General features: G+C 37.0%; 1 protein-coding gene across 1 annotated transcript; it reads right to left on the minus strand.

Moving 5' to 3' along the window:
* Nucleotides 1–3208: 3208 nt before the first annotated feature.
* LOC102669474 (uncharacterized) lies at nucleotides 3209–4159 on the minus strand. The gene is made up of 2 exons (XM_006598369.1): nucleotides 4043–4159; nucleotides 3209–3865 (listed from the first exon to the last, which is right to left on the minus strand). The coding sequence occupies exons 1-2, from the start codon at nucleotides 4157–4159 to the stop codon at nucleotides 3209–3211; spliced, it is 774 nt and encodes a 257-aa protein (XP_006598432.1).
* Between the last annotated feature and the right edge of the window lie 9669 nt (nucleotides 4160–13828).

Raw genomic sequence — 13828 nt, forward strand, 5'->3', positions numbered from 1 at the left:
CCTCTCGCGCTTTCTTCTTCTCTGTGAACCCTTTCGCGCTCTCTTCTCCATTGCACTGTTAACATCGGAGGTTGTTGTTCTCCATTGCACTGAAGACCGTCACAGGTACGCTTCGTCTACCTGTGTTGTTCTATTGAACTGAAGAGCGTGACCGTGCTAGGTTTGTTTCTAGAACTCGTGGTTAAGCTAAGGACCTTTTTTGGTTTCTGGTGCAAGGATTGGCGAATTGGTGGTCACCTGAGGTACATTTGACTGGTAGTACGTGGTGTTTGTGGTCAGCTGAGGTACATTTCACCTGAGGTACAATCTCGTCGGCATTGTCGCTGTTGTGTTCGAGGTAAGCTTCATGTCTTCATTGTAAGTTTGTGCTTCCACGTACGTGGTGTTTGTGCTCTTTATTCGTATAGATTGTTAGTTAGTTTCTTAATTAGTTACTACTACTAGCTAGGGTTTGGATTGCAGGTAGTGTTGCTTGGAAAGTTGTGTATCCATTAGGTCCTGCTCACTATTTTCGTCAGTTGCTTCTCCTTGCATCAAAAGGTATGCGCTCCTTGTTGTGTATCCATTAGGTTCTGCTCTCCGTTTCCAGCAATGTACTAAATGTGGATGAATATGAATCTTTGTTGTATGTTCTAAAAATCTGGTAGCTGCCTCAATTTCTTGAATAACATTTTTTGTTCTTGTATGGTTTTTATTTTTTGCACAACAAAAATCAGTAGTATTATATATAATACAGTACTAGGTGTACTGAAGAGAGGATTAAAAAAATACAAGGCAAAATTATGGTCCACTAGTTGCCCCATTCCTGCTCCACTAGTTGTTGGAACCCCTTGTCCTTCAACCACCAGTCCATAACCCCTTGTCCTCCTGCTGTAATTGATTAGTTTATGGAAATAGAAGCTGTTGCTGTCCCCCTCTTTTATCCATTTTTTAGTTAGTGTTTTTTTTTCATTGCAAAAATGAGATAGTATTAATAAAGCTTCAGTACTAGGTGTACTGAAAATAATAGATAATTACAAAGGCAGATTCTGCCAAACCCAACTACAAAAATATAGCCCAATGAGAGAAATATGCACTGTCCCTGCCATAACATAGTGCATTCCACCCTCCATATTTGGATATCAAGACTCTAGCCCAAAGCTGATTCTGATTGTTTGCCAATTCCCACCCCCGTTTAGCAAGCAAGGCTTCATTAAAGTTGGACAGGCCTTTAATCCCGAGCCCTCCTTTGTTCTTGGAAAGACACACAGAGTCCCAATAAACCCAGGCAATCTTGGCTGCCTCAGAGCCTCCTCCCCATAAAAACTTCCTCTGGATAGATACTACCTTATGCACCACTTTTTTAGGAATTTTAAAGAAAGACAATAGGTAAATAGGAAGGGCTATTAAGACAGAATTGATGAGGGATATCCTGCCTCCCATAGATAGGCATCTCTGCTTCCATTTTGCTACTTTAGTTTCAAACTTGCTAATGAGAGGCTGCCAAACATTCCAGCTTTTAGAGGTCGACCCCACTGGAATTCCAAGGTAAGAAAAAGTAAAAGTGAAAGTAAGGTTAATAATTAATATAAATGTATGTCGGGGGGGGGGGGGTGTTTGCATTAAATGTTAAAGTGTTTTATGTATGGGTGCTGCTGGAATATTAATTACCCAGCATTAGCAACCCGTTTTTTCTTTTCTTTGTTTATTCAAAGTGTGAGGGGGCTGAGGAGGTTGCAAGGAGGAACATGTAGCCCGCAGCTCTGGCTTTAATATTGACATAAATGTACTATCATATCAACAAATATAAATAAAAGAATAGCATTTCAGTTGCTATAAATGTTGATTTAAATAGGCTTGTGTGTGTGTGTGTGAAAGAGAGAGAGAGATAGAGAGTTTTCTCTTTTTGGTATAATGAAAGTAATAGAAATTTGAATTTCTGATTCCATTCACATCCCAAGCTCTTATACAATTAATCAATTGTAGTGGCTTAAATGGCTTGAGTTATAGGAGTGTGTAGCAACTTGTGTTTTTTTTTTCAGACCAGCTGTTGTAGTTTTTTGTGAAACAAAAAAAAGTACACAAGTTTATTTCATAACAATGAAATTGGACTGTTAAATTGAATTTCTTTATTCTTTATGAATTTAGCTCCTCTTGTCTAAGTCTAACAAGCCTTTCTTAACTCCTATATCCTCAATATTTATGATCTAAGTCCAGTACATTCCCTTTCTGATTACATAAAGGCATCTGCCAGATTAGAGGACCACTAATTAAAATGTGTATCAAAATCTTTTTCCATTGCTTTAAGCTAGGACCATAGAAGAAGAAGTTCTTCATCCATAAGCTTGGTTGCGTTAAAAGTTTGATTATCAAATACCAGCTTGTTTCTGTGTTGCCATATGGTCCTTGTGAGGGCTATCCACCAGCAGCTCCATCTCATATCTTTTGATCGTGTAGCATTCCTTATAGTATGCTGCATAAAATGATCTTTGGGTTCTTTGGGGAAAGCACCCACTGACTTAACCCATGAAAGTGACTCCCACCACAAGGGGAGGACCTTGTTGCAGTTGAAGAAAAGGTGTGTTGCATCCTCCTCAGAATTGTTGCATAGTGGGCACATTGGGTCAGTTATCTCCACTTGTCTCCCTCTTAGGTTCAGCTTCATTGGTAAGCGGTCTTTGATGAGTTGCCAGGTAAATATCTTTGGCTTAGGTGGTATCTTAAGCTTCCACAGAAACACAAAACTCCCATCCACTGGATCCCCCCTTATTTCCTCCATCAGAAACTTGTAAGCAGTGTTGGTCGAATAAATACCACTCGAATGTTGCTTCCAAATCCAAGAATCTGCTCCATGTTGTTGAATTGATATCAGTCCTATTTCCTATAGGAATTCTGCAGCCATTGAAGCTTCACTATCGAATAGGTTTCTCCTCCAATTGAAATTCCATTCCCACCCTTCCTCCTTGTGGCTTCCCATGAGTCTGATAGTTTGTTGTTGTTGGTTAGAAACTTGATACAGCGTAGGAAATTTGTCCATTAAAGTTCTGTCCCCCCCTAACCATTTGTCATCCCAAAATCTGGTCATGTCTCCACAATGCACCTTCCACTCTATTTGATCCTTTATTTTTATTCACTCCTCTATTTGATTGAGCTACCTTAGGTCCTTCCAGCAATAGGAGTGTAAGCTGCTATTTCTTTCCTCATCTAAATTTCTCCACCCCCCATATTTTTAGTTCAATATTCTAGTCCACAACTGTCCATTCTGGTGGAACAGCTCCCATCTCCACTTGCCAAGCAATGCTATATTGAATTTTCGCAAGTCTTTTACACCTAAACCTCCTCTCTCCTTAGGAAGACAGACTGTATCCCACCTTACCCAGGCGATCCTTCTTTGCTCCAGGCCTCCACCCCAAAGAAAATTGCGTTGGATCTTGACTAGCTTGTCTGCTACAATGTTGGGAACCCTGAAAAATGAGAAAAAGTATATAGGAAGCGCTGTTAGGATTGCTCCAAAGCGGCTTTTTGGGAAATTAATTTTAAGACCAGAAGCTAGCTCAAAACCTCTGAGAATTGATTTGATAACCCTCACATTCTCCATTGTTGCCTCCCCGAAGAAAATAATGTCATCGGCGTATTGTAGAATGCTGACGGGTTCCTTATATTTCCCCACAGCGAAGCTTTTATAGTGATTTGTAGCCACAACCTCTCTCATTAGGCCAGTAAGACCTTCAGCAGCAATGTTGAGCAACAGGGGTGCAAGAGTATCTCCTTGTCGGAGACCTCTATGCGGAGAAAATTCTCTAGTAGGGCTTCCATTAACAAAAACAGATATGGAGGCTGAATGGAGGCATCCTGTGATCCATTGTAGCCATTTGGGGGCAGAAACCTAGTCTTGACATCATGTAAATTAAGAACTTCCATGAGAGAGAATCATAGGCTTTTTCATAGTCTACCTTAAACACCAAACAAGGTTTTTTACACCTTTTTGCCTCCTCCATAATTTCATTGGCAATCAGCACACCATGCAGCATATGCCTACCCTTTAGGAGTGCTCATCAATTACATCCGGCAACACTTTTTTCAATCTATTTGCCAAAATCTTTGCCACGATCTTGTAGACACAACCTATTAATGAAATAGGCCTGAAGTCATTGAGGGCCTGGGGATGCTTAACCAGCATTGCGTTTTGCTGCTGTCCAATAGTTCAAAAATTTGCCCCATTAATTTCTGGTCTGTCATAATCAGGCTCACTGAATCTGCTCTTAAAGAAATTGCGGATTGCTTCTTTTACTATATTTGGTTCCTCAACCCATGACCCTCCAATCATCACTCCATTTACTGCATTGGTCCTGCGGTTATAGTTGATGAGCTTGTGGAAATAACTTGAATTACATTGTCATGGTTGCTGAATTGAGGCAGGCAGAAATCCATTGTCTCCATTTGGGACAAAAGCCCATTCTTTGCAGCATATAATCCAAAAAAGCCCATGAGATTGAGTCATAGGCCTTTTGAAAATCCACCTTGAAGACCATAACTGGCCTTTTGCTTCTACAAGCTTCCTCAATCACCTCATTGAGAATTAATATGCCATGAAGGATGTGTCTGTCTTTGATGAAGGTTGTTTGTCTCTCATCAATAAGGACAAATATAACATGCCTCAGTCTATTTGCTAATAACTTAGCTATCACCTTGTACATACACCCAATCAAGGAGATTGGTTTGTGATCATCAAAGGACTGAGGGTGTTTAACTTTGGGAATTAAAGCCAAAAAGGAAGCATTACTGCCTCTAGGGAAGCTTCCATGCACATGGAATTCATCTACAAATCTTCTGAAGTCAATTTTTAGCACTCCCCAAAATTCTTTAATGAAATTGAAGTTGAATCCATCAGGTCCAGGACATTTGTCCCCACCACAACTCCACACTGCTTCTTTGATCTTATGATCCGAGAAAGGAGCAATCAATTCCTCCCTCTGCCTTTGGTTAATTGAAGAGAATTGTACTCCATCAAGGGTGGGTCTGAAAAGCTGTTGTTCAGTGAATCTGTTGAGAAAAAAAATTCACAGCTTCATTCTTAACTTCATTGGGGTTCTAAATCCATACACCATGAATGAGAATTCCTTGAAGACCATTATAATGTCTTCTGAAATTTATAAGTTTATGGAAATAAGCTGAGTTGTTGTCCCCTTCTTTTAACCACTTAGCTCTAGATTTCTGCCTTAAAAGAGATTCATAAGCATTTGAGGAGCAACCTAAGGGGTTCTCTCTTGCTGCACACCACATGGGATGGGAAGAAAATCAAACAAAGATGAAAAATTGAAAGGAAAATATATACATTACATTATGCAGAGAGTGAGTCTGTGGCGTACGATTTGCATTTACATGATTGTTTTGTTTCTGTAGTGTGTGGTGACAGCCAGCACAGCAACACGAGTTTGTCATGTGCTTAGGTACTCGTGGGAGGCTGTCCTAACTTCTAAAAGCCCCTTACCTACCTCTTTGGCTGTCCTCCACATGTGTGTCTTCCTCAACTTGAAGCTTTTCTGCTATGTCTATATACTAGTGGATAACATTTTTAAAAAGATTCAATAATAGGATTAATAACCTTGCCTCACAAAGGAGACAATTTTCTTGTGACAGTATTGGCAGACACCAACCGCAGATCCCGAGGCCATTTTGGAAAAGAATACATGATAATTAGTAATTGATTTTGTCTTGAATCAGGAGTGATCATAAAATATAAAAACTAACATGAATTTAATTTAAATTACTTTTTTGTTATCATTCTTGATGGATGTTCTAGCATTCATGAGTATTGACTTTGGTTTAATGGCTTCCATTTCTTTTAAAGGATTAAATCCTGCTCTGATATTGGATGACCATTGGTTGAAATGAATACCAAAATCCTTCTCCAAATGTGTCAGCCATGTCCATGACCATTGGTTTTTTTTTTTTCAGGTTATCATAGACTACTTTTAATTGACATTGTTGTTGAAGGTCGTTCGGGTTATAGCAACTCCAGGTATGTACGTAGGAACTAGTATGTATATACTGCTGTTTCATTTAAAATATTATATAGTGGTGTTTGCTTTAAAATGTTATATACTGGTGTTTGATGTAAAATGTTGCATACTGGTTTCAATGAATGAGGAATTGAGTCCCTTAGGAAATGAAGCATTCACATGAAATTCTGCAATAAACCTTAGAATCTAATTTTCTCTCCATCCCCCACCTTCATCAATGTTATTTTGAATAACCACTCCCTGTGGTAATTAAACCTTATCTCCTATATGTTAAAACCAACTTATATACTTCAATTGTAATTAATAAAGATGCTTCCATTTTAACTTCTCAAAAAGCTGCAGTGAAATTTTTTTAAAAAATAGAAAACCTTCTGTCAAACCTTATTAATTTGAACTTGTGCTTGTACATAACTTCAATTAATTTAATTTTAAAAGCTACAGTGCTTATTTTTCCACCCACATTTTTTTTATCAACAAAGATAAATTATATTTATATATATTGTGAGTATCAGAGGTACAAAACAGTACATGAATTAGATTGACTTGCTAGCAACATGGTTCCAAGCTCAGACTGAGATCAGTCTCGCAAGGAACCAAAGCTAGGTATTACAAAGACCTACAACACCCACTGTCTATGGTTTCTACCCCCCTGAAAAGACAAATCCTGATGCTATGTTAGACGACCAATAGCTGTAGGTGAAGGCAAAGTCCTTCTCAAAGTTCTTCAGCCATGTCCATAATGTAAAAATAGCATCCTCCATTAACTTGTTACCATCAAAAGTTTCATTTGAGAAGATGATTTTATTCCGGTGCTGCCACACTGTCCATGTGAGGGCCAGCCACCAACTTCTCCATCGGTTAAGACGAATTCTACTAGGCAAACAGAACGCATGCTGGGAAAAGTGCTGCCACGGTTTCTGCGGAAAAGCTCCATGAATGTTGACCCATGTCATAGATTCCCACCATAATGGAAGTATTCTATCACATGTCAAAAATACATGTGCTTCATTCTCCTCAGAATTCCCACAGAATGGGCATAATGTGTCATTAATTGCCACCCTTCTCCTCCTCAAATTTGTCTTTGTTTGTTGTCTCTCCTTTAATAGCCTCCATGCAAAAGTAGTGATTTTAGTTGGGACTCGAATCTTCCATAACTCCTCAAACACCCACACATTATCCTCCTCAACATCCACTCCTTTGAGCATATTATAAGCGCTTCTTACCGAATATTGTCCAGTAGGGTCTGTTTTCCAGATCCACTCATCTTTTTTGTGAATCTGAATACAGCTGCCAGCAACATCATTAAGGAAACAATCAGCCATCTCAAGCTCTCTGTCAAACAAGTGTCTTCTCCATTTAAAGTTCCACTCCCACTCTTTTTCTACCCACATACTACAGATGCTGCAGAATTTCTGCCTTAAATAAGCTGCAGTGCTTATTTTTGTAAAAGCTACAGTGCTTGTACATAACTTCAATTAATTTGAACCTGCTCTGCAAATGCTGCAGAATTTCTGGCTTAACCAAATTAGGATTTTCCACCCAGAAATCATCAATTTCTGCCTTTCTGGAAATTGGTCTTTTAGGGGAATCCCATCCTCAGCCCAACCATCTTCCGAGAACAGGATTTGGTCACCCCTACCCATCTTCCACCTGTTCAGCCTATCCTCAATTTTCCTAATTATAGGATCCCACACCACCTTTCTTTTGGGATTGACACCAATCGGAATACCTAAATAGCAGAAAGGAAATTGGAGCAAAGCACAATTGAGGTAGTTTGCAGCATGAAGACACCACTCCTCAGATTGATCAAAAGCTTGTAAAGCATTGATTTGATACTGCTTCCCTCATCATGTGGCTGATGATGTTTACAATTTAATGATACAAACACACTGAGCCACAGACACACACACAAAGACACACACACTGAGTCCCAAACACACACATACACAAACACACTCACACACATAGACAGACAGACACACACACACACACACACATAAAGAGACAAACGAACACACACACACAGATAAAGAGACAAACACAAACACACACACACACACACAGAGTCACATACACATAAAGAGACAGACAAACACACAAACACACTGAGCCACAGACACACACACAAAGACACACACACTGAGTCACAAACACACACATACACAAACACACTCACACACATAGACACACACACTGAGAATGCCATGTACCACTGTGTGTTTTCTGTGCAGGATTCGTTTGAGGAGCAGGCCACACAGGGATCGTTCGTCCCCCATGGACGTCAGGATGTTCTCGCCGCTGCTATTGGACGTCCAGAGCACCCTGGACGTGTCCGTGCTGCTGGAGCCGGTGTCACCATCAAGCAATACTTTGGATCAGCTCCACGGATGTCCCGTAGTGCTTCCTCCCTACTTCCTGACGAATTACAGCAGCTGACCCAGCAGATCAAGGACCAGCTAGAGGAGTCCATCACAGAGAAAGTGACGAGGTAGGTCATGGCATCCTTCAGCCAGCTTCAGTCGCAGATGCAATCTCAGGGACTTGCAATGCCTCCTGAGCCTCAAGTTGGTCCCTCCGGTCCTCGAGTGAGCACAAAGGGGAGTTGTGTTGATCCCTCAGGAAACGATCCTGAGACGGGTGACTCTGACAGGTGCGGCTTGTACATAGAAGCAGATCCTGCCCGCCTGGTTGCCATGGGGAGAGCTTATGAGGGATCCACTGTTGTTCATAACACTCCTTTGTTGCCTGGCCAAGTAAAGGTGAGTGGGGAGGAGGTTACAGATGCAGATGCTCTAGTTCCTGTACCCACCGATGAGGTTTCCTTAGTGGGGCAGGCACTTCACACCTTCCTTGCTTGGCCGACACATTTGATCAAGTCTTTATCACAACAGGTACTTATTGTCCTTACTATATGTTTCTTCTTTTTAAATTAATTCATTAAGCGTGCCTCAAATAAGGCTATTTAACTTTGTTTCATGAACAGGTAGCTGTGTCTCCGACAAAACCACCTCCGAAGCCCGATCCGGAGGTCGATGATCCGCTTTATCTGATGACATTGACCATCCTAGAGCTTTTCTTGAGGCCTTATCAGGTTAGATGGGATGCCACCATGTTCAGGGTCTTTAATCCAGATTTCCCCCTCTACATAAAGCACGAAGACCTCTCTGAAATCGCACACGGTGGTCAATGTCTCAGCATATCAGTGTTACAGTTGTGGATTCTGTAAGTCTTTATATAAAAGGCTTTTAATTACCTAAGTTATGGCTTTCAATTCATAAATATTTAACTTTGACTTAACATAAACAGGCATCTCACTGAAACATGTATGCGAGCGGGGAATTCTGATATCTATGGATTCCTCGAGCCACAGTCCATTCAGAGGTCTGGGCAATCGCAATTTGAGTCTGAAAGTTACATAAAGAGTTGGAAGCAGAGTTCACAATGTGATGTCTATCTTGGAGCCTACCTAAATGGGTAAGTCACAAAATAACTAAATTTAATTAATGTTTACTAATGTACTAACCCATTTTAGGTTCCACTGCAGTGGACACTGGCAGATGGTGGTCATCCTGCCCAAGGAACACCTAGTTGTCTGGTTTTGTTCATTGCATAACAGGCCAGACAACTACCTTAAGGGGATTATTAATAGGTTAGTGTTCTTTTCAATAAATTTGCATTGTAATACCTCAACGTACAATACCAGTTTTTAATTGTTACTCATATGGAACAGTGCTATCAAGGGTCTTGATGATGCTCCACAGCCTAAATCAAAGGCTTCTGCTAGGTGGATTGTCGTCAAGGTACGTCATTTACATAAAACTTCCACTTATATATATTTCTTTATGTGTCTGTACACTAGTTGTTTAATTAATATCCAAATTTCATTATGTATTTAGTGTAATAGACAAAAAGGAAGTACTGAGTGCGGCTACTATGTGATGCATTGGATGTCCACCATCATTTTAGGAACTTTTAGGAATAATTGGGAAGCGGTAAGTTTATTTCAAACAAAATCGATTTATTTATAATTTGTATTACATTATTAACTTATTATGATTTATTTCATCATGCAGTATTTTAACGATCCTAGACCATTGGAGCCAGAGAGATTAAAAGCATTGCGGATCCAGTGGACACAATTTCATCTCCGAGTTAGAGTTCAGGCCTAGGATTTAGGGACATTATCTTTAGCTTTAGTTTACTTTGGTTTAACATTTTTTACATTTTCTATGTAACATGAACATTGAATTCATTTGATGATTGTTCTTTATGATAAATCAATTATTTTATGTTTATTATCATTAAAACTGCTTGAAAGTAGAATAAAATATTTATTTGCTATGAATTGGGCCTGAAATTGCATTTGACAGGTACAATTTTGGGTTTACTGTAAAAAAAAAGTATATATAAAAAAAATACTTGAAAACAACATCGGTTATTTATAAAAACCAATGTCGATATGAACCTTAACATCGGTTGTAATAGAAAACCGATGTTAACGTTTGTATATTAACATCGGTTATTTGTGTATAACCGATGTCAGCGTTTGTATTTTAACATCGGTTATCTGTAGATAATCGATGTCAACTCTTGTACATTAACTTCGGTTAGTTATAAATAACCGATGTTATACAAAAGAACTACACCAAATAAGTGTATGCATCATCAACGTTGACATCTGTTTTCTAGCAAAACCGATGTTAATGGAATATATTAACATCGGTTATTGTAGGAAACCGATGTTAATGTAATACATTAACATCGATTTTTCTAAAAAACCGATGTTAATATAACATATTAACATCGGTTTTACTGGAAAACCGATGTCAACGTTCATTATGCGTACACTTTTTTTGTTGTTGTTCATTGTGTTTAACATCGGGTATTTAGAGAACCGATGTTGTCATATACATGTTAACATCGGTTCTCCAAAACCGATGTTAACATTGATACATTCAACATCGGCACTTTCAACATCGGTTTTAAAACCGATGTAGAATGTTCTAAATAACCGATGTTGAAAGTGTATTTTCTAATAGTGCTAAGGCATGGGTACTTACCAGTTCGTACGATACGACCGCGGCATGACACACCTTGAACAGGGCTTAGTGATGGGTCACAGAGTTCTCTTCGACAGGGCTTAGTGATGGGTCACAAAGTTCTCTTTCAACACTTGGTGAAGACCAAAGGGGATGTTGGAGTTGTCTTTGAACACGAAATGAGACGCTGGCTCAACAGTGGAAAGGGACAGTTGTAAAGGAATAATCCCTAATTTGAGGGAAATAAAACAAAGGCGGCTTTGGTCCAAACCCGTCGTTGAATTTTTTCCTATATTTACAAAAATGCCACCCAGCCACATTCTAAGACGGTTATTTATAACCGCCTTAGAATTTACGTTGTAAAAAATTATTCTCAGCTTTGATAATTACAAGTTTGCCATCGCGCCACTTTCTAAGGCAGTTCTGGATAACCGACTTAGATAGTACGTCGTAAAAAAACATAATTATAGTAGTGATTGACCTAATCAAAAGAAATCAATAAAAAAATTTCTTGATGTGTGCAATACAATGCAAGGCTCTATTGTCCATAGAAGGAAAAAGGCAATACAAGGCTATATATTAGATTCCTCCTAATTGTTTGACCTTGAATATATCTCAACCCTTTCTTTCATGTATTTGTTTCTCCATTTTTTGGATTTACACCACACACAAATCCATCCACCAGTCAAGTTCACATTACACATAGTAGGATATATTTTTTGAAATACGTAGCTTTCCTTTGTGTGCATGTAATGCATGTAATTTCTATTAAAATTAAGGAACTAAGGTAAGTTTCTTGGAATTTTAACTTGATAAATATCACATTCATGTTCTTGATAAATAAAATAAAAAAATGTGAAAAAATTGAATCAGAATATTGCAATATGAAAGAAAAAGATTCAAAAAAATGATTACCAAAAGAAATGATACTCGTTTTCTATGATACTCGATTTCTATCTATGATTTTATTAGTTGAAGTTTAAAGCTTTTAAATCCAGAACATGATTGTAATTCGTTGACAAATGGGTTCCAGAAGATGAAAATACAAAATTTAGTTTCATAAAGTGTAAAAAGTGCGACAATATATTTGTCCATTAACTTATGTTTGTTACCATTAATAAAATAGCCTACGTGGCACAAAGGGTCAAATTTGTCACTGAAATGATTGTCAACATGGTCATCTCTAATTGTCCGCACAAGCGCATATTTGTCATATAATATTTTTTTGACTTTTCGTCTTCCCACTCCGTTGACAAATACATCTCTACAAGATGAAAATACAAAATTTAGTCTCCCAGAGCATAAAAAGTGCGACAAATATACTCCGACGTTAATAGTAAATTGTGACTAATTATTATAATTTGGAAAAATTTATAATGATTGCGACAAATGGATTGAATTAGTAATTTAATATTTTTTTAAACTTAACTCATCTCAAATAACAAAAAAAAGTCTATGTACATTTAAATTTTGATTGGATTGTTAACTGAAATTCAGATCATGTTAAAAAGGTGAAAGTAAAAAAAATTAAATAAGAAAAAAATATAATAAATAATTAATTTTGTATTTGCTTTATTAACTTTAAATTAATGATAAAAACTCATAAATTAAATTGAATCTAAAAGAAAAAGAATACTCGTTTTATAAACTCGTAAATAATTTTTTTATACTCCCATGCTTGATGAAAGGTTCAAGTAAAAAAAATAGTTATGGTAAAACATTATAGTTAAATTAAATCCATGAATAATTTTTAGAAAAAATTATAATTGCAATGACACTTTTAATTTGTAAAAAATACTCACCTCCTTTGGAATGATTTTGTTAAGCTTATGATTTTTTAAATAACCAGTCAATAAAAAATAATTGTGTATGATTAAAAAAATTAATTTAAAAATAAAAAATTATTATAATTTATAATTTGATGTCATTGCATATACTAATAGATATTCATATTTTATTATGAAAAATTTATAGAAAAAATTAAATAAATAGTGTCTGATTAAACAAAACAAAAATTAAATGTTTTTTGTGTTAATAGCTTAAAAATTATATAACGGAAATAGACATTTACGAGTGTGATATAGCTCTTCCAAAATATTGTTGCAATCATTATAAAATTTTCTAAATTATAATAATTAGTCACAATTAACTATTAACGTTCGAATATATTTCTCGGATTTTTTACATTTTTGGGGACTAAATTTTATATTTTCATCTATCAAGGACGCATTTATCAACGGAGTGAAAAGATGAAAAGTCAAAAAAATATTACATGACAAATATATCCCTATGCTGACAATTAGAGATGTTCATGTTGACAATCATTTTAGTGATAAATTCGTCTCTTTATATCACACAGACTATTTTATTAATGGTGACAGATAAAAATTAACGACCAAATATATTTGTCACACTTTTTACACTTTGGGGAATTAAATTTTGTATTTTTATGTTTGAAGGATGCATGTGTTAGTGAATTACACATTTAAGGATAAAAGTAGCTATTTATCCTTCAACATATTTATATGGTCCCCTTAAATGATCCTATTAAGTAAGATATTCAATTTGAGTCTTATGGATGAAAAAAATATATTCACTAAAGATGATTTTTTTTCGGTAGATGAGGGCAAACCCAAAATCTTTATATAAGGGGGTTGAAAACTAAAAAAAAAACATTTAAATTTTTATATGCATGACAAATATATGTAAGAATTTATTTTTTGCTAGAGAAAAATATAGGAGGAGGGAATGGTGTAGTCTAAAGCAGGAAAAGTCTTTGAATACAAA

The sequence above is a fragment of the Glycine max genome, chromosome 15 (genome assembly GCF_000004515.6).
Source record: "Glycine max cultivar Williams 82 chromosome 15, Glycine_max_v4.0, whole genome shotgun sequence".
Lineage (NCBI taxonomy): Eukaryota > Viridiplantae > Streptophyta > Magnoliopsida > Fabales > Fabaceae > Glycine > Glycine max.